The 18,235-nt window shown below is 43.1% G+C and overlaps 3 protein-coding genes across 8 annotated transcripts in view; all 3 read left to right on the top strand.

The window, feature by feature from the left end:
* The window catches only part of LOC306963731 (protocadherin alpha-5-like), a 95,666-nt gene that overhangs the window by 27,791 nt on the left and 49,640 nt on the right, over nucleotides 1-18,235 (top strand). The window contains exon 1 of one of the 6 annotated variants that reach the window (XM_079557415.1): nucleotides 1,656-4,317. The exons of 4 other annotated variants lie outside the window; for them this stretch is intronic. In XM_079557415.1, the coding sequence (XP_079413541.1) occupies nucleotides 1,939-4,317 (2,379 nt within the window). In that variant the 5' untranslated portion in view covers nucleotides 1,656-1,938. Of the gene's footprint in view, nucleotides 1-1,655; nucleotides 4,318-15,035; nucleotides 17,460-18,235 lie in introns of those variants that run through there. One more of the 6 variants, XM_079557412.1, reaches the window with a different exon arrangement.
* On the top strand, nucleotides 4,350-10,709 carry LOC306963484 (protocadherin alpha-3-like; the record flags this gene model as incomplete). Its single annotated transcript, XM_079557055.1, has 3 exons — nucleotides 4,350-5,813; nucleotides 9,104-10,474; nucleotides 10,659-10,709. Exons 1-3 carry the CDS (start codon nucleotides 4,788-4,790, stop codon nucleotides 10,707-10,709), a joined length of 2,448 nt encoding a protein of 815 aa, XP_079413181.1. The 5' UTR covers nucleotides 4,350-4,787.
* LOC306963483 (protocadherin alpha-8-like) lies at nucleotides 11,245-14,819 on the top strand (the record flags this gene model as incomplete). Its single annotated transcript, XM_079557054.1, has 2 exons — nucleotides 11,245-13,929; nucleotides 14,805-14,819. Exons 1-2 carry the CDS (start codon nucleotides 11,512-11,514, stop codon nucleotides 14,817-14,819), a joined length of 2,433 nt encoding a protein of 810 aa, XP_079413180.1. The 5' UTR covers nucleotides 11,245-11,511.

Below are 18,235 nucleotides of genomic sequence, written 5' to 3'. Positions count from 1 at the left end.
TTTACCAATAAGTAGCATGTTGTTAAAAAACAAACAAACACAAAAAAAAATCCAGGTAATACACTTATACAACTTCCTGTACAATATTTCACATGTCCAAACACTAAACTATTCCTTGAAATACTTCTATATAGAAAATAAATTGTTGTGAAGCTATCAGCAGGTGGCAGAGCACAACCCTGCAGTTTGTCCCATCTGAGTGTGTTTTCTGTGTCAACTTCATTGTACCAGTGATGTCCGGTTGATTTCATTAAAAACGCAGCGCTGTTGGATCAATGCTGCAGACTCTGACCTACAAATGAACTATGATTCAGTATATTTCATCATGTGCTGTTGTATATAAGCCAAGGAGAGCTGTATGTGTGTAAAGGGTGCCCAGCTCAGTGCCATTGTTTCCACTACATTAAAATGATTGAACACACAGATTTTCATTGTGAGCTGTTGTCATTATTATTATTATTGTTGGTGTCTTAGGGGTCACTGGATTATTGCAGCTGTGGTGGTTATTAATATTTGCAAATCAAATCATGCTTCCAGCTGAAAGGACGGGGGCTTTCAAATCCAGGGCTTAATCCAAGGATTACAAATGAGGTGGGATTTTTCATAGACGCCAGTCATTCTGCAGAAGGAAAGACTTGTAAAAATGTCAGAATCAGAATGACTTTGTTTATGCACACGGGAAACTGTAGGCTATCAGTAACAGATGTGCATTTTCAGGACCATAAACAATAAAAAAAGTGGAAGAATTATTATATAATCAATATTAAGATAAATCAACTAACAAGCGAACAGTAATGTAATTTTGTAATTCCAAATAAAATGAGGTAAAAAGGTGCTCATTGAACACAATACACATTTAGTATGTGTCGATTCTTCTGTTAGAAATGTCCTTGTATAACAGTGTAGGTCAGGAGGAAGCAGGTATGAGTTCTTCTGCCTCTCTGTGGAGCTGCCTGGCAATAACATTTGCTGACTGAGCTCTTGCAGCGTGACCAGCACAGGAGGGGGAGAGAGGGAAGGTGGAGTAACCCAAAACCTAATTAAACAATACAACATTTTCCTCATTTGCTTAATATGAAGGAAAAAAAAAGTGAATCATTGAGTGCAAATGAGTGAATTGTTTCAACAAGCAATTTCATCTAACTCAAATGTACAAAGCAAATATAATAATATAATGTGAACCGCAGTGTTCATTTCATCGGCTAAAATATTTTAGTCAATGTAATATTCTTGCTGACTAAAAGTAGTTAGCTATGAGTACTTGATTACATTATTATTAGTAGTATTAGTAGATTATTATTCATTAGTCATTCAAACTAAATAATCATGAAAAGAAGGGACCACAACATAAAACGTCCAGTTTCTTTTCACTTTGAAAGAGGCTTGTATCATTTAAATTGACTGGCAAAGGTCTGATTCAAGATATTTGAATACAATAATATGAATGCAAAGGTCATTAAATGATATTATTTAGTCGACTAAATTCACATTATATTGTTGTTGATGAAAATTAGGACTGAAAATTGTCAAAACTAAATCATATTTTTGTCAAAAGACTAAACTCGATTAAAATCAATATCATTTTGATGTCACTTTTATAGCATACTGCCAACAGTTATTAAGCGGAAATCACACTCATGAATAAAAAGGGCAGCCAGTGTGATATTGCATAAAAATGAAGGGGCAGTTGCTCCGCTGCTCAACACACACCTCTTCCACACACTTGCTCTGACTCATTTTGTCCACATAGTGCCACTGTTGCTCCATGGGGTGGCAGAGTGTTGAGGCATGATGGAACAAGGTCCCTCCCGTTTTTAGACCGCCTTCAATATTTGCAACAAAGAGAGTTGGAACGGAGAAGAAATAAGTCAAACGAGCATTAGATACGAAAAATGTAAATAGTTTCAGATTAAGAGAATTTAAAGCAAACTCCAAACTATGTCTTTGCCCCAGAGATGGAGATCTTTTGGAATATTGTTCATCTATTTCTTGTTGGATCGTGGTTTGCAAACGGTGCGGGGACAGCTTTCCTATTCCGTGTCAGAGGAGGTGAACCCTGGGACTCATGTTGGAAATATCGCAAAGGATTTAAACCTAAACCCTAAGGATTTGGAGACCCGTATGTTTCAAATTGTTTCCGGATCAAAAAAGACATTTTTTGAGGTAAATCTACAGACCGGAGTTTTGTTTGTAAGTGAAAGAATAGACAGAGAGGAGCTCTGCGCAAAAGAAATGATATGTTCACTGAACATGGAGGCCGTTATTAATAATCCTTTAAAGCTTTACCGCATCGATGTGGAGGTTTTAGACGTGAATGATAATGCCCCTGTGTTTAAAAACAAAATTCAAAATCGAAATATTGCAGAGAATTCATTGCCAGGTGTAAAATTCGTGCTACCCGAAGCCACTGATGCGGACGTGGGTAAAAATGGAGTAAGCAATTACAAATTAAGTCCAAATGAATATTTTGCTTTAGCTGCGCACAAAGGAGGAGGCCGAGTGTCTGCGGAGTTAGTCCTGCAGAAAGCTCTAGACAGAGAAAAGCAGGCCGTCATTACTATGACTCTGACCGCTGTAGATGGAGGGTCTCCTCCCAAATCAGGCACCTCCCAGGTTATTGTTAATGTTTTAGATACAAATGACAACATTCCTCTCTTCAGTGCGTCTTTGTATAAAGCTAAAATTCATGAAAATGCCGCCTTTGGGACAGTGGTGATAGCTGTAAATGCAACAGACGCGGACGAGGGACTTAACAGTGAAATTGTATATTCTTTAGAAAGCAACGAGCAGCAACAAATAACGGATCTGTTTGAAATAGGAAATGAAGACGGTGTGATAAAACTCAAAGGTAATCTGGATTACGAAGAAGTGAAGGCTTTTGAGATCCGAGTAGAGGCCAGTGATAAAGGCCAGCCCCCGATGTCCGCGCACTGTAAGGTGCTGGTGGAAATAGAGGATATTAATGACAACGCGCCTGAAGTCACCGTCACCTCTCTCCATCAGAGCGTGAGGGAGGACACTGCAACAGGCACCGTAGTGGCCCTCGTGTCAGTCTCAGATAAAGACGGAGGAGAAAACGGTGAAGTAAACCTCCGAATTAAAAACAAAGTTCCTCTTAAATTAGAGCCGAATTACAAAAACTATTACTCGCTATTAGTTGACGGTCCAATGGACAGAGAAAGTGTGTCTCATTATGACGTCACTTTTGTGTTGACAGATAAAGGTACTCCGTCTCTGTCCAGCACAAGTGTAATGACCATTCACATTTTAGATGTAAATGACAACGCGCCCGTCTTCAGTGAACATGTCTTTAACATTTATGTGAAAGAGAATAATCCAGTTGGAGAAATAATCAAAAAGGTCTCAGCAACTGACTATGATATTGACCAAAACAGTCGCTTAAGATATTCGCTTTTAAACACTGATAGTAATTTAAGGCTATCAACCATGATTAACATGAACCAAGAGACAGGAGACATAGTGACGCTTCAGTCTTTTAACTTTGAGGAGCTGAAAACGATTCAGTTCAAGGTCCAGGCCACAGACTCTGGTGTCCCTCCGCTCAGCAGCAACGTGACTGTGAACGTGTTTATTCTGGATGAAAATGACAATAGCCCCACAATCCTGGCGCCCTATTCTGAGCACGGCTCCGTTAACAGTGAGAGCATCCCCTATTCCGCTGAAGCGGGCTACTTTGTGGCAAAGATCAGGGCTGTAGACGCAGACTCTGGCTACAACGCGCTGCTTTCTTATCACCTCTCTGAGCCCAAAGGGAACAACCTGTTCCGGATCGGGACCAGCACCGGAGAGGTCCGCACCAAGAGGAGGATGAGTGACAATGACCTGAAAACTCACCCCGTGGTGGTGCTGGTGTGTGATAACGGAGAGCCCTCCCTGTCTGCCACTGTGTCTATTGATGTAGTGGTGGTGGAGAGCACAGCGGACATCCAGACTCAGTTCAGACATGTGCCCATAAAGGAGGACAGCTTCTCGGATTTAAACCTGTACCTGCTCATCGCCATTGTGGCGGTGTCAGTCATCTTTCTGCTCAGTCTCATCACGTTAATAGCAGTCAGATGTCACAGGACAGAGAGCTCTTTCAGCAGGTACAGCGCCCCCATGATCACCACCCACCCTGACGGGAGCTGGTCCTACTCCAAATCCACTCAGCAGTATGACGTGTGCTTCAGCTCAGACACGCTCAAGAGTGACGTAGTGGTTTTCCCCGCACCGTTTCCTCCTGTAGATGCGGAACTGATCAGTATAAACGGAGGAGACACTTTTACCAGGACACAGACTCTGCCCAGCGCAGAGAAGGTAAGACCGACTTTTAATTAAGGTTATAAAGTATTTCAAAATTGACACCATGCGCCCCCACCAGGTAGAAATGTGTATTCACTAATTGCTTTAATTCTGGCGGTCTCATACTTTGTGCTATTATTGCTTTGTATATTCCTCTAGTAATTATTGTTGCGGATATTAAGTTTTTGTTCCCTACATTTTGAGCTATCGCTGTCCGTGGTGCTGATCTGCAAGTACCACCAATTGTTCGCGGTGTTGCCGTAGAAAATCAACTTTTGACATTTGGCTGAAGCTACCACACGAGAGCACTGTTGACCATCATATTTCTGAGCACCTCTTGCGGGCTTGAGCTCCTCCCAGAGACGGAGGCTAGTGACGTTTGTCGGGGCTTTGTTAGAAGCGCAGCGCGAGCAACACAAGGACCTTACTGTCGTCTCATTTCAGTCAAATAAATATGAACACTGTGGATTAAATGTGCTAATTCGATGATGGATTGTGTCTTGTCGACGCGGAGGCTATGCTGTCCACGGTGGATCTATTTAACCTTTTTTCTTGTGGAACTGTCTTTGGATATGGTGTGTGGCCAGCTTTCATACTCGGTGCCAGAGGAGGTAAATCCGGGGACTTCTATCGGAAATATTGCTAGGGACATGAACGTAAACGTAAACGAATTTGAATCGCGTGGTTTTAAGATTGTTGGTGGGATTAAACAAGATTATTTCGACGTGAACCTCAAAACGGGAGCTCTTCTTGTCAAGGAAAAAATCGACCGCGAGGAGCTTTGTGCTAAAACAACAAACTGCGTCGTGAATCTTGAGGCTGTTATAAACAACCCTTTAAAGCTGTATCGTTTGGAGATTGTGATACTGGACATCAACGACCACGCGCCCTTTTTCCCAGAGAAAGTGCAGACTATGAATGTGGCAGAAAGCACAAGGCCGGGAGCAAAATTTGGCTTCATTGGTGCGTTAGACCTAGACATAGGTAAAAACGGGGTCAGTGTCTACAAGCTCAACGTTAATGATTATTTTACTGTAGAGAATTCCAAATCGGGTGAGAGTGGATCAGCTAAACTTGTTCTTCAAAAGGCTTTAGACAGAGAAACACAAAGCAACATCCAGCTAACTGTAACCGCAGTTGATGGAGGAAACCCACCAAAGTCAGGAACTTGCCAAATCATTGTTAATGTTTTAGATATAAACGACAATGCCCCGGTTTTCAGTAGTTCTTTGTATAAAACACAGATTGTTGAAAACCTACCCGTGGGCAGCAGTGTCCTGGTGTTAAACGCCACAGACAGTGACGCTGGTGCTAATGCAGAGATAGAGTACTCCTTACGGACGAAAGGACAAGACGAGGTTTTAAATCTGTTTGACATCGATTCTAAAACAGGAGCCATTATAGTAAAAGGGCCAATTGACTATGAGCAAAACCCTGCATTTGAGATTCATGCTCAGGCCAGCGACAAAGGCCAGCCTCCAATGTCAGCGGATTGTAAAGTGCTCGTGGAGGTGCTTGATGTAAATGACAACGCCCCTGAGATAAGTGTAACATCACTCATGAAAGCAGTGAGAGAAGATTCCCAAGTTGGAACCGCTGTTGCGCTCGTTTCTGTCCAGGACAGAGATAGTGGTAGAAACGGCTTAGTTCATGTAGCATTCACTGGAGACACGCCCTTTAAATTGGAAATTAATTATAGAAACTATTATTCTTTAGTTGTGAACGGTGAGCTAGATAGAGAGTCTCAGGCACAGCACAAAGTGACAATAGTCGCAGCTGATGACGGCAGTCCTCCCCTGTCCAGCACCAGCGTAGTGACTGTGGAGGTGTTAGATGTCAATGATAACCCGCCTCGTTTCGCTGAGGAAATGCTGAACGTTAATGTGAAGGAAAACAGTAAGTCAGGGACAATAATCAAAACACTGAGTGCGACAGATAAGGACATAGGACAAAATGGTCATGTGACATATTCTTTAGGACAACACACTATTAACGGATCACCTCTATCTAGTCTCATTAGCATCAACTCAGAGACAGGTGAAATAATAACGCTTCAGTCTTTTAACTTTGAGGAGCTGAAAACGTTTCAGTTTAAAGTCCTGGCCACAGACTCTGGTGTCCCTCCGCTCAGCAGCAACGTGACTGTGAACGTGTTTTTTGAGGATGAAAATGACAATAGCCCCACAATCCTCGCGCCCTATTCTGAGCACGGCTCCGTTAACAGTGAGAGCATCCCCTATTCCGCTGAAGCGGGCTACTTTGTGGCAAAGATCAGGGCTGTAGACGCAGACTCTGGCTACAACGCGCTGCTTTCTTATCACCTCTCTGAGCCCAAAGGGAACAACCTGTTCCGGATCGGGACCAGCACCGGAGAGGTCCGCACCAAGAGGAGGATGAGTGACAATGACCTGAAAACTCACCCCGTGGTGGTGCTGGTGTGTGATAACGGAGAGCCCTCCCTGTCTGCCACTGTGTCTATTGATGTAGTGGTGGTGGAGAGCACAGCGGACATCCAGACTCAGTTCAGACATGTGCCCATAAAGGAGGACAGCTTCTCGGATTTAAACCTGTACCTGCTCATCGCCATTGTGGCGGTGTCAGTCATCTTTCTGCTCAGCCTCATCACGTTAATAGCAGTCAGATGTCACAGGACAGAGAGCTCTTTCAGCAGGTACAGCGCCCCCATGATCACCACCCACCCTGACGGGAGCTGGTCCTACTCCAAATCCACTCAGCAGTATGACGTGTGCTTCAGCTCAGACACGCTCAAGAGTGACGTAGTGGTTTTCCCCGCACCGTTTCCTCCTGTAGATGCGGAACTGATCAGTATAAACGGAGGAGACACTTTTACCAGGACGCAGACTTTACCAAATACAGACAAGGTAAGGAGTTATTTTTAATTAATTTAATGACGTGGAAATGATGTGACCAGAGTCTTCAGAGAACTTCTTAAAGATAATTTTGTCAGAACTCGGCATACGTTTTTCATACGTTTACTCTGCTTGTCCATGGAATTGAAATCATAGAATTCGCTTCAGTCGCAAAATGCATTTGTCTCATTGGTTCATTTTGGTTGAAACATTTTTTTCCCGGTCTGGAGTTGAGCGACCGGGAAATAGGAATCATGATTTCCTCCAAAGGTCACATTTATGGAAAACTAATCATATTTTCCTTGACTCCTCTGTTTTCAAATTGGATAATCTTATCCAAACCTTCATCTTCTTCCACCTATCACATTAGAAAATCTCTGCCCTCCTGTTGTCCCGTGTAGCACTTTGATCAACTAATTTTCGCTATAAATGTGTTCAATGAAATGACGTTGATTTGAAAATGGGTCTAATTTTTACATCCAGCGATGCACTTCACCAAATCCTTCAGTAGTGTTAACGTCAATAAATCACGTTGCACACATAAACCGAACATTTAGAGTGAGTCCTCTTTGCTTTGTATATATTGCTGATATGATTTAAACAATTAATGTTTAAAGATCCGATGTACATACACATGAATAGAAACTCGTAGTTCATTTTTCATTTTTCTTTTTGCTTTGATGCGTAATTTAGAGTCATGTCCACTCGATGTCAGTATAGCCTTTTGCTTATGGGCGCAGCGCTCCGCCCAGATTTAAAGGATGAAGCTGTCTCACCGCTTTGTTACACAGACGGGTCGGACGACAAAGGAAGCTTTCCAATTCTGTTTCTTAAGATGATCGTGTTTTCATGTTATTCGTTTATATTCTGGATTTACGTTTGAGGACTGTGTTGTTTTACGGTGCTTTCTGTGTCGTAGAATAATGTGTTTTTTCGGCGCATCGAGATTATCGGGGATTTACCTCTGGATCGTGTTGTTGGATTGTTACTGGACATCGGTCTTTGGGCAGCTCTCCTACACTGTTTCAGAGGAGATGGACATCGGGACAGTCGTGGGGAATGTTGCCAAAGATCTACATTTAAACGTACCGGAATTGCAGTCGCGTAATTTTCAGATTGTTTCAACAACTGATAGGAAATATTTCGACGTAAATCAGAGGACTGGGGTCCTGTACATTAATGAGAGGATAGACAGAGAAGAGCTCTGCAATGATGACCCAAAATGTTCGCTCAACGTGGAGGCCGTAATTAGTAACCCAATGAAACTATACAGAATGGAGGTTACAATCTTAGACGTAAATGATAATGCCCCGTCATTTCAGACTTTGGTTGAAAAAATGGAAATATCCGAGAGCACCGCATCAGGAACAAAATATCCCCTTCAACCTGCTGATGACGCAGACGTTGGGAAAAATGCGGTAAATTCATACAAACTAAGCCCAAATGAATACTTTGCTCTTGCTGTGCACAAAGGAGAGAGCGTTACTCCAGAATTAATGCTGCAGAAAGCGCTAGACAGAGAAAAACTCTCAATAATAAATTTAAAACTCACTGCTATTGATGGGGGAACGCCCGCTAAATCCGGGACAATGGAAATTATAATACACGTGTTGGACATTAATGATAATGCACCGGTGTTTGCGCAAAGCCTGTATAAAGCCACTGTCTATGAAAATGTGAAAATAGGAACATCAATCATTACTTTAAATGCTACAGATTTAGACGCAGGTCCAAACGGAGAGGTGTTTTATGCGTTAAGTAAAGCAGGACGAGGAAAACAAAACGACATGTTTGATATTGACGAGAAAACTGGAACAGTCACCAATAAAATGAATATTGACTTTGAAGAAAACACCGCGTTTGAGATCAGAGTCCAAGCAAGTGACGGGGCAACATCTCCTTTAACCTCTCATACTAAATTACTAATAGAGGTCTTAGATGTAAACGATAACGCTCCAAAAATCTCTGTGACGTCTCTGCTGAACACGGTCAAAGAAGACGCGCCTATAGGCACCGCCATTGCGCTGGTTTCAGTCTCTGATAAAGACGGAGGTAAAAACGGCCAGGTTCAGTGTCGGATCAATAATAATGTTCCCTTTAAACTTGAGCTCAATTACAAGAATTACTATTCTCTGGTGGTGGACGGAGCTTTAGACAGAGAAAGCGCGGCTCAGTATAATGTGAGCATTACTGCTGTTGATGAAGGCAGTCCACCTCTGTCCAGCACGAGCCTTATAGCTGTGCACGTGTCAGACGTGAATGACAACAGCCCCGTGTTCACAGAAAGTCTAATAAATGTCTATGTGAAGGAAAACAGTGCAGTTGGCGCAGTCATGAAAACAGTCACAGCAGCTGACGCTGACGTAGATCAAAACGGTCACGTGACTTACTCACTCCTAAAAAGCCCAGGTGACTCTGTGCACCTGTCCACAATGGTGAATATTAACCAAGAGACAGGAGACATAGTGACGCTACAGTCATTTAACTTTGAGGAGCTGAAAACGTTTCAGTTTAAGGTCCAGGCCACAGACTCTGGTGTCCCTCCGCTCAGCAGCAACGTGACTGTGAACGTGTTGATTCTGGATGAAAATGACAATAGCCCCACGATCCTGGCGCCCTATTCTGAGCACGGCTCCGTTAACAGTGAGAGCATCCCCTATTCCGCTGAAGCGGGCTACTTTGTGGCAAAGATCAGGGCTGTAGACGCAGACTCTGGCTACAACGCGCTGCTTTCTTATCACCTCTCTGAGCCCAAAGGGAACAACCTGTTCCGCATCGGGACCAGCACCGGAGAGGTCCGCACCAAGAGGAGGATGAGTGACAATGACCTGAAAACTCACCCCGTGGTGGTGCTGGTGTGTGATAACGGAGAGCCCTCCCTGTCTGCCACTGTGTCTATTGATGTAGTGGTGGTGGAGAGCACAGCGGACATCCAGACTCAGTTCAGACATGTGCCCATAAAGGAGGACAGCTTCTCGGATCTAAACCTGTACCTGCTCATCGCCATTGTGGCGGTGTCAGTCATCTTTCTGCTCAGCCTCATCACGTTAATCGCAGTCAGATGTCACAGGACAGAGAGCTCTTTCAGCAGGTACAGCGCCCCCATGATCACCACCCACCCTGATGGGAGCTGGTCCTACTCCAAATCCACTCAGCAGTATGACGTGTGCTTCAGCTCAGACACGCTCAAGAGTGACGTAGTGGTTTTCCCCGCCCCGTTTCCTCCTGTAGATGCGGAACTGATCAGTATAAACGGAGGAGACACTTTTACCAGGACACAGACTTTACCAAACACAGACAAGGTAAGAATTCCCCCCCCCCCCCCCCCCCCCCCCCGTTTTTCCATGTGAAATTTACAAAATACAATTTTTAACTGGACACATTGACGCCTCAAGTTTGTTTTACTTCTTCTTTTTCTTTTTTTTTCATCATCAAATCAGTTCTTCACAATAATCTCTCTCAGAGCTTGGCCTATGTTTTTCAAAGGTTTACTCTGCTGTCCATGGTGCTGAAAGCAACAGCACAGTTGCGGAATGAATTCGTCTCAGTTGGAACATGTTGGGAAAAAATATTTCTAGCTACAGCTGACAGACACAAATGCCAGTTTTAGTGAACAGAATAGTTTCAAATGCAGGGACATGGAAATGGTGGAAGCATCCACAATCGTGACAAATATTTAGGTAAAAAACAATCAATTCCATTTTCCTTAATGCCACTATTTTGGGAAAATCCTTCATATAGATCAGAAACACTCATCTTATTTTCATGTCACAACATTGGAACAATCAGAGTTTTCTCATTGTGATGAGCTTTGGCCAACTGATGTTCTTTTAAAAACGTACAGAAATTGAATATGAATGGAGTTGAACGGATAATATTTAGTAGTGGTGTATTTAATAGAGGTAATATGTTTTGACCTACCTATTTTTTGCTGTGTTGGTATAATTTAAATGTGTGGAAGATGCTCTACACAGTAACAGACTATTCAAAGCTGTTTTCTGCATGACTGTTGACTGAAATAACTAGAGATCAAAGACATGCTGTACACAAAAACACATCATTCAGGTTTATTCCTCAGGTTTCACCTGCCTGAGTTCATACATTTTGGCAATTTAGCTTCATGTCCACACGAGGTCAGTAGAGACCATCACTTTGTTAAGGGGTGGAGCGCTCCGCCCAGAATGAAGGGATGAAACCGTCTTTTTGCTTTGTATAAAGGACGCGTTGGACGACAAAGAGGCTTTACAGTTTTTCTTAATATGTTCGTTGGTTTGCGTTTGGTACTTTCATCCTGGATTTATGTTTGAAGACAGTGTTTTTTGACATTGTTGTGCGCTCTATGTGTGGTGGAATAATGTGTTCCTTTGGCGCATCGAGCTCCGTGAGGATTTATCTCTGGATCGTGTTGTTGGATTGTTACTGGACATCGGCTTTTGGGCAGCTCTCCTACACTGTTTCCGAGGAGGTGAACGTCGGGACATTTGTGGGGAATATTGCAAAAGATCTAACTCTAAGCATACCCGAAATGCAATCGCGTAATTTTCAGATTGTCTCTGGACAGAAACGGAAATATTTTGAGATTAATCGTAAAACTGGCGTCCTGTCCGTTAACGAAAGAATAGACCGAGAGGAGCTCTGCGGTGACGAGCCAAAGTGTTCTCTCAATGTGGAGGCCGTTATTAGTAACCCAGTGAAGCTCTATAGGATGGAGGTTACAGTCTTAGACGTAAATGATAATGCACCGTCATTTCAGACTTTGGTTGAAAAAATGGAAATATCCGAGAGCACAGCATCAGGAACAAAATATCCCCTTCAACCTGCTGATGACGCAGACGTTGGTAAAAATGCAGTAAATTCATACAGACTAAACCAAAATGAATACTTTGCTCTTGTTGTGCAAAAAGGAGACAGCGTCACTCCAGAATTAATGCTGCAGAAAGCTCTAGACAGAGAAAAACAGTCAGTAATCACACTAACACTCACTGCTATAGATGGAGGGACACCCGCAAAGTCAGGAACAATGGAAATCATAGTCAACGTGCTGGACGCGAACGACAATGCTCCTATTTTTACGCAAAACCTGTATAAAGTCTCATTGCATGAAAATGTTAAAATAGGAACGTCCATCATTACTTTAAATGCTACAGATTTAGACGCAGGTCAAAACGGAGAGGTGTTTTATGCGTTAAGTAAAGCAGGACGAGGAAAACAAAACGACATGTTTGATATTGACGAGAAAACCGGAACAGTCACAAATAAAATGAATATTGACTTTGAAGAAAACACCGCGTTTGAAATCAGAGTCCAGGCGAGTGATGAAGCAACAACTCCTCTGACGTCTCACGCAAAATTATTGATTGAAGTTTTAGATGTAAATGACAACGCGCCTGAAATCTCTGTGACGTCTCTGCTGAACACGGTCAGAGAAGACGCGCCTACAGGCACCGCCATTGCGCTGGTTTCAGTCTCTGACAGAGACGGAGGTAAAAACGGTCAGGTTCAGTGTCAGATCAAAAATAATGTGCCCTTTAAACTTGAGCCCAATTACAAGAATTACTATTCTCTGGTGGTGGACGGAGCTTTAGACAGAGAAAGCGCGGCTCAGTATAATGTGAGCATTACTGCTGTTGATGAAGGCAGTCCACCTCTGTCCAGCACGAGCCTTGTAACTGTGCACGTGTCTGACGTGAATGACAACAGCCCCGTGTTCACAGAAAGTCTAATAAATGTCTATGTGAAGGAGAACAGTGCAGTTGGCGCAGTCATGAAAACAGTCACAGCAGCTGACGCTGACGTAGATCAAAACGGTCACGTGACTTACTCACTCCTAAAAAGTCCAGGTGACTCTGTGCACCTGTCCACAATGGTGAATATTAACCAAGAGACAGGAGACATAGTGACTCTACAGTCTTTTAACTTTGAGGAGCTGAAAACGTTTCAGTTTAAGGTCCAGGCCACAGACTCTGGTGTCCCTCCGCTCAGCAGCAACGTGACTGTGAACGTGTTGATTCTGGATGAAAATGACAATAGCCCCACGATCCTGGCGCCCTATTCTGAGCACGGCTCCGTTAACAGTGAGAGCATCCCCTATTCCGCTGAAGCGGGCTACTTTGTGGCAAAGATCAGGGCTGTAGACGCAGACTCTGGCTACAACGCGCTGCTTTCTTATCACCTCTCTGAGCCCAAAGGGAACAACCTGTTCCGCATCGGGACCAGCACCGGAGAGGTCCGCACCAAGAGGAGGATGAGTGACAATGACCTGAAAACTCACCCCGTGGTGGTGCTGGTGTGTGATAACGGAGAGCCCTCCCTGTCTGCCACTGTGTCTATTGATGTAGTGGTGGTGGAGAGCACAGCGGACATCCAGACTCAGTTCAGACATGTGCCCATAAAGGAGGACAGCTTCTCGGATCTAAACCTGTACCTGCTCATCGCCATCGTGGCGGTGTCAGTCATCTTTCTGCTCAGCCTCATCACGTTAATAGCAGTCAGATGTCACAGGACAGAGAGCTCTTTCAGCAGGTACAGCGCCCCCATGATCACCACCCACCCTGACGGGAGCTGGTCCTACTCCAAATCCACTCAGCAGTATGACGTGTGCTTCAGCTCAGACACGCTCAAGAGTGACGTAGTGGTTTTCCCCGCACCGTTTCCTCCTGTAGATGCGGAACTGATCAGTATAAACGGAGGAGACACTTTTACCAGAACACAGACTTTACCAAGTACAGAGAAGGTAAGGATTTTCCCCCCCCTCACTGTCTATTTTTTTCCTCATGTGAAATTCACAAAATACCATTTTACTGGACACATTAACGCCTTAAGTTTTTTATCATCAAATCAGTTCTTTACAATAATTTTCAGAGCTTGGCTTATGTTTTTCAAAAGTTTACTCTGCTGTCCATGGTGCTGAAATCACACAGTATCTGCTTCCATTGTAGAATACATTCGTCTCAGTTGAGACTTGTTGGGCTAAATCCTTTTTATGTAAAGCTGACAGACACAATTGCCAGTTATAGTTAACAGAATAGTGTTTCAAATGCAGGGAAATGGAAATGAAGGAAGCATCCACAATCGTAACAAACATGCCACAAATTTTACATGGGGAAATCCTCCAGACAGATTAGACTCAAAACTCATTGTTCATGTCACAACATTGGAAAAATATGAGTGTTCTCCCTGTGATGAGCTTTTTATAACGGCAGCCGTAAAGTGTATAAATACATTGGATGACGTTGGCATGAACAGGCATTATTTTCTTCAGCCTACTACTTTTTGGGCATTATTGTGTTTCTCTTACAACTACTAACAGGGAACTTTGAATTGCTCAAATAAACTAAAATAAAAAAATAAAAAAAGACAAGCTTGGTCAACTGAAGTTCTTTGAACCATGTTGCAGAAATTTAGCATGAATTTCGTTTGACTAATATTTTTTCGCAATGGTGAAAATAATGGAGGTAAAATATTTTTGGCCTAACTATTTTTTTGCTGTGTTGGTATAATTTAAATGTGTGGAAGATGCTTTACACAGTAACAGAACATTCAGAGTTGTTTTCTGCATTACTGTTGACTGAAATAACTAGAGATCAAAGACGTGCTGTATACGAATACACATCATTCAGGTTTATTCCTCAGGTTTCACCTGCCTGAGTTCATACATTTTCGCAATTTAGCTTCATGTCCACACGAGGTCAGTAGAGACCATCACTTTGTTAAGGGGTGGAGCGCTCCGCCCAGAATGAAGGGATGAAACCGTCTTTTTGCTTTGTCAAAAGGACGCGTTGGACGACAAAGAGGCTTTACAGTTTTTCTTAATATGTTCGTTGGTTTGCGTTTGATGCTTCCCTCCTGGATGTATGTTTGAAGACAGTGTTTTTTGACATTGTTGTGCGCTCTATGTGTGGTGGAATAATGTGTTCCTTTGGCGCATCGAGCTCCGTGAGGATTTATCTCTGGATCGTGTTGTTGGATTGTTACTGGACATCGGCTTTTGGGCAGCTCTCCTACACTGTTTCCGAGGAGGTGAACGTCGGGACATTTGTGGGGAATATTGCAAAAGATCTAACTCTAAGCATTCCCGAAATGCAATCGCGTAATTTTCAGATTGTCTCTGGACAGAAACGGAAATATTTTGAGATTAATCGTAAAACTGGCGTCCTGTCCGTTAACGAAAGAATAGACCGAGAGGAGCTCTGCGGTGACGAGCCAAAGTGTTCTCTCAATGTGGAGGCCGTTATTAGTAACCCAGTGAAGCTCTATAGGATGGAAGTCACAATCTTAGACGTAAATGATAATGCACCGTCATTTCAGACTTTGGTTGAAAAAATTGATGTAACTGAAAGCACAGCATCAGGAACAAAATATCCCCTTCAACCTGCTGAAGACGCAGACGTTGGTAAAAATGCAGTCAATTCATACAAACTAAACCAAAATGAATACTTTGCTCTTGTTTTGCAAAAAGGAGACAGCGTCACTCCAGAATTAATGCTGCAGAAAGCTCTAGACAGAGAAAAACAGTCAGTAATCACACTAACACTCACTGCTATAGATGGAGGGACACCCGCAAAGTCAGGAACAATGGAAATTATAGTCAACGTGCTGGACGCGAACGACAATGCTCCTATTTTTACCCAAAACCTGTATAAAGTCTCATTGCATGAAAATGTTAAAATAGGAACGTCCATCATTACTTTAAATGCTACAGATTTAGACGCAGGTCAAAACGGAGAGGTGTTTTATGCGTTAAGTAAAGCAGGACGAGGAAAACAAAACGACATGTTTGATATTGACGAGAAAACCGGAACAGTCACAAATAAAATGAATATTGACTTTGAAGAAAACACCGCGTTTGAAATCAGAGTCCAAGCAAGTGATGGAGCCACATCTCCACTGACGTCTCACGCAAAATTATTGATAGAAGTTTTAGATGTAAATGACAACGCGCCTGAAATCTCTGTGACGTCTCTGCTGAACACGGTCAGAGAAGACGCGCCTATAGGCACCGCCATTGCGCTGGTTTCAGTCTCTGACAGAGACGGAGGTAAAAACGGTCAGGTTCAGTGTCAGATCAAAAATAATGTGCCCTTTAAACTTGAGCCCAATTACAAGAATTACTATTCTCTGGTGGTGGACGGAGCTTTAGACAGAGAAAGCGCGGCTCAGTATAATGTGAGCATTACTGCTGTTGATGAAGGCAGTCCACCTCTGTCCAGCACGAGCCTTATAGCTGTGCACGTGTCAGACGTGAATGACAACCGCCCCGTGTTCACAGAAAGTCTAATAAATGTCTATGTGAAGGAGAACAGTGCAGTTGGCGCAGTCATGAAAACAGTCACAGCAGCTGACGCTGACGTAGATCAAAACGGCCACATGACTTACTCACTCCTAAAAAGCCCAGGTGACTCTGTGCACCTGTCCACAATGGTGAATATTAACCAAGAGACTGGAGACATAGTGACGCTACAGTCTTTTAACTTTGAGGAGCTGAAAACGTTTCAGTTTAAAGTCCAGGCCACAGACTCTGGTGTCCCTCCGCTCAGCAGTAACGTGACTGTGAACGTGTTGATTCTGGATGAAAATGACAATAGCCCCACAATCCTGGCACCCTATTCTGAGCACGGCTCCGTTAACAGTGAGAGCATCCCATATTCCGCTGAAGCGGGCTACTTTGTGGCAAAGATCAGGGCTGTAGACGCAGACTCTGGCTACAACGCGCTGCTTTCTTATCACCTCTCTGAGCCCAAAGGGAACAACCTGTTCCGCATCGGGACCAGCACCGGAGAGGTCCGCACCAAGAGGAGGATGAGTGACAATGACCTGAAAACTCACCCCGTGGTGGTGCTGGTGTGTGATAACGGAGAGCCCTCCCTGTCTGCCACTGTGTCTATTGATGTAGTGGTGGTGGAGAGCACAGCGGACATCCAGACTCAGTTCAGACATGTGCCCATAAAGGAGGACAGCTTCTCGGATTTAAACCTGTACCTGCTAATCGCCATCGTGGCGGTGTCAGTCATCTTTCTGCTCAGCCTCATCACGTTAATCGCAGTCAGATGTCACAGGACAGAGAGCTCTTTCAGCAGGTACAGCGCCCCCATGATCACCACCCACCCTGACGGGAGCTGGTCCTACTCCAAATCCACTCAGCAGTATGACGTGTGCTTCAGCTCAGACACGCTCAAGAGTGACGTAGTGGTTTTCCCCGCCCCGTTTCCTCCTGTAGATGCGGAACTGATCAGTATAAACGGAGGAGACACTTTTACCAGGACACAGACTTTACCAAGTACAGAGAAGGTAGGCTTTCAATTATTTCATTGACTTTTATTTATTTAAAGGAATAACCTCTTGAGATGTGCTTCAACTCATTTTCAAGGGAGTCCTCAACTTCCCCTTTTAACTGGCTCGTAGGTTTACAATTCTAATGTCATGCCTACACTGATAGAGTTCTAGATGTATCAAGCTATTGAGTTGTATTGTGGTAAGACAGATGGACCAGGCTTTCAAATATTGGTATTTGATGATGATATATGATTCACACAGTTTGCATGTTTAAACTGCTACTGTGCGCTGTCCGTGGTGCTGACGGGCCTTCTCATGTTGTCATATTAAAGGTACTTATTCATCTTACATTATATACTTTTGCCTTTATTAGTCAATACATCATTTACTGATGTTTTCTTTTCAATGCTGCAGACACTAGAAGCTGTGGAGATGCAGAATTGATAAGTTATGTTCTATACTTGCGAGCTAAAGTTTGAATTGTATACAAGACGAAAACACAACAAAATAGAAACTTTAACAAATAAAAATAACAGGAGTCTGATAATGCAAACATTTTTTTCAAAACACAATTTTACTGAAAGTGACAATAATAGGTAAAACCAAAAACTATTTAAAATGAGGGATATAGTTTATCTGACATTTTTTTGGTGCATTTTTCTTCCATTTTCTGTTGTGTCTTAAAATAACTAACGAAATCAAAATGCATGATGGATTTTCTTCACATACAATTTAATTTAATTTAGGTTAGTTTGAGCAGTTGCATTATTATGTTACAAGTTCAACATTAC

This window comes from Gobius niger (genome assembly GCF_951799975.1).
Source record: "Gobius niger genome assembly, chromosome: 5".
In the NCBI taxonomy this organism is placed as follows: Eukaryota; Metazoa; Chordata; class Actinopteri; order Gobiiformes; family Gobiidae; genus Gobius; species Gobius niger.
Note: the sequence above shows the minus strand (reverse complement) of the source record. Positions and strands in the feature narration are given on the sequence as shown.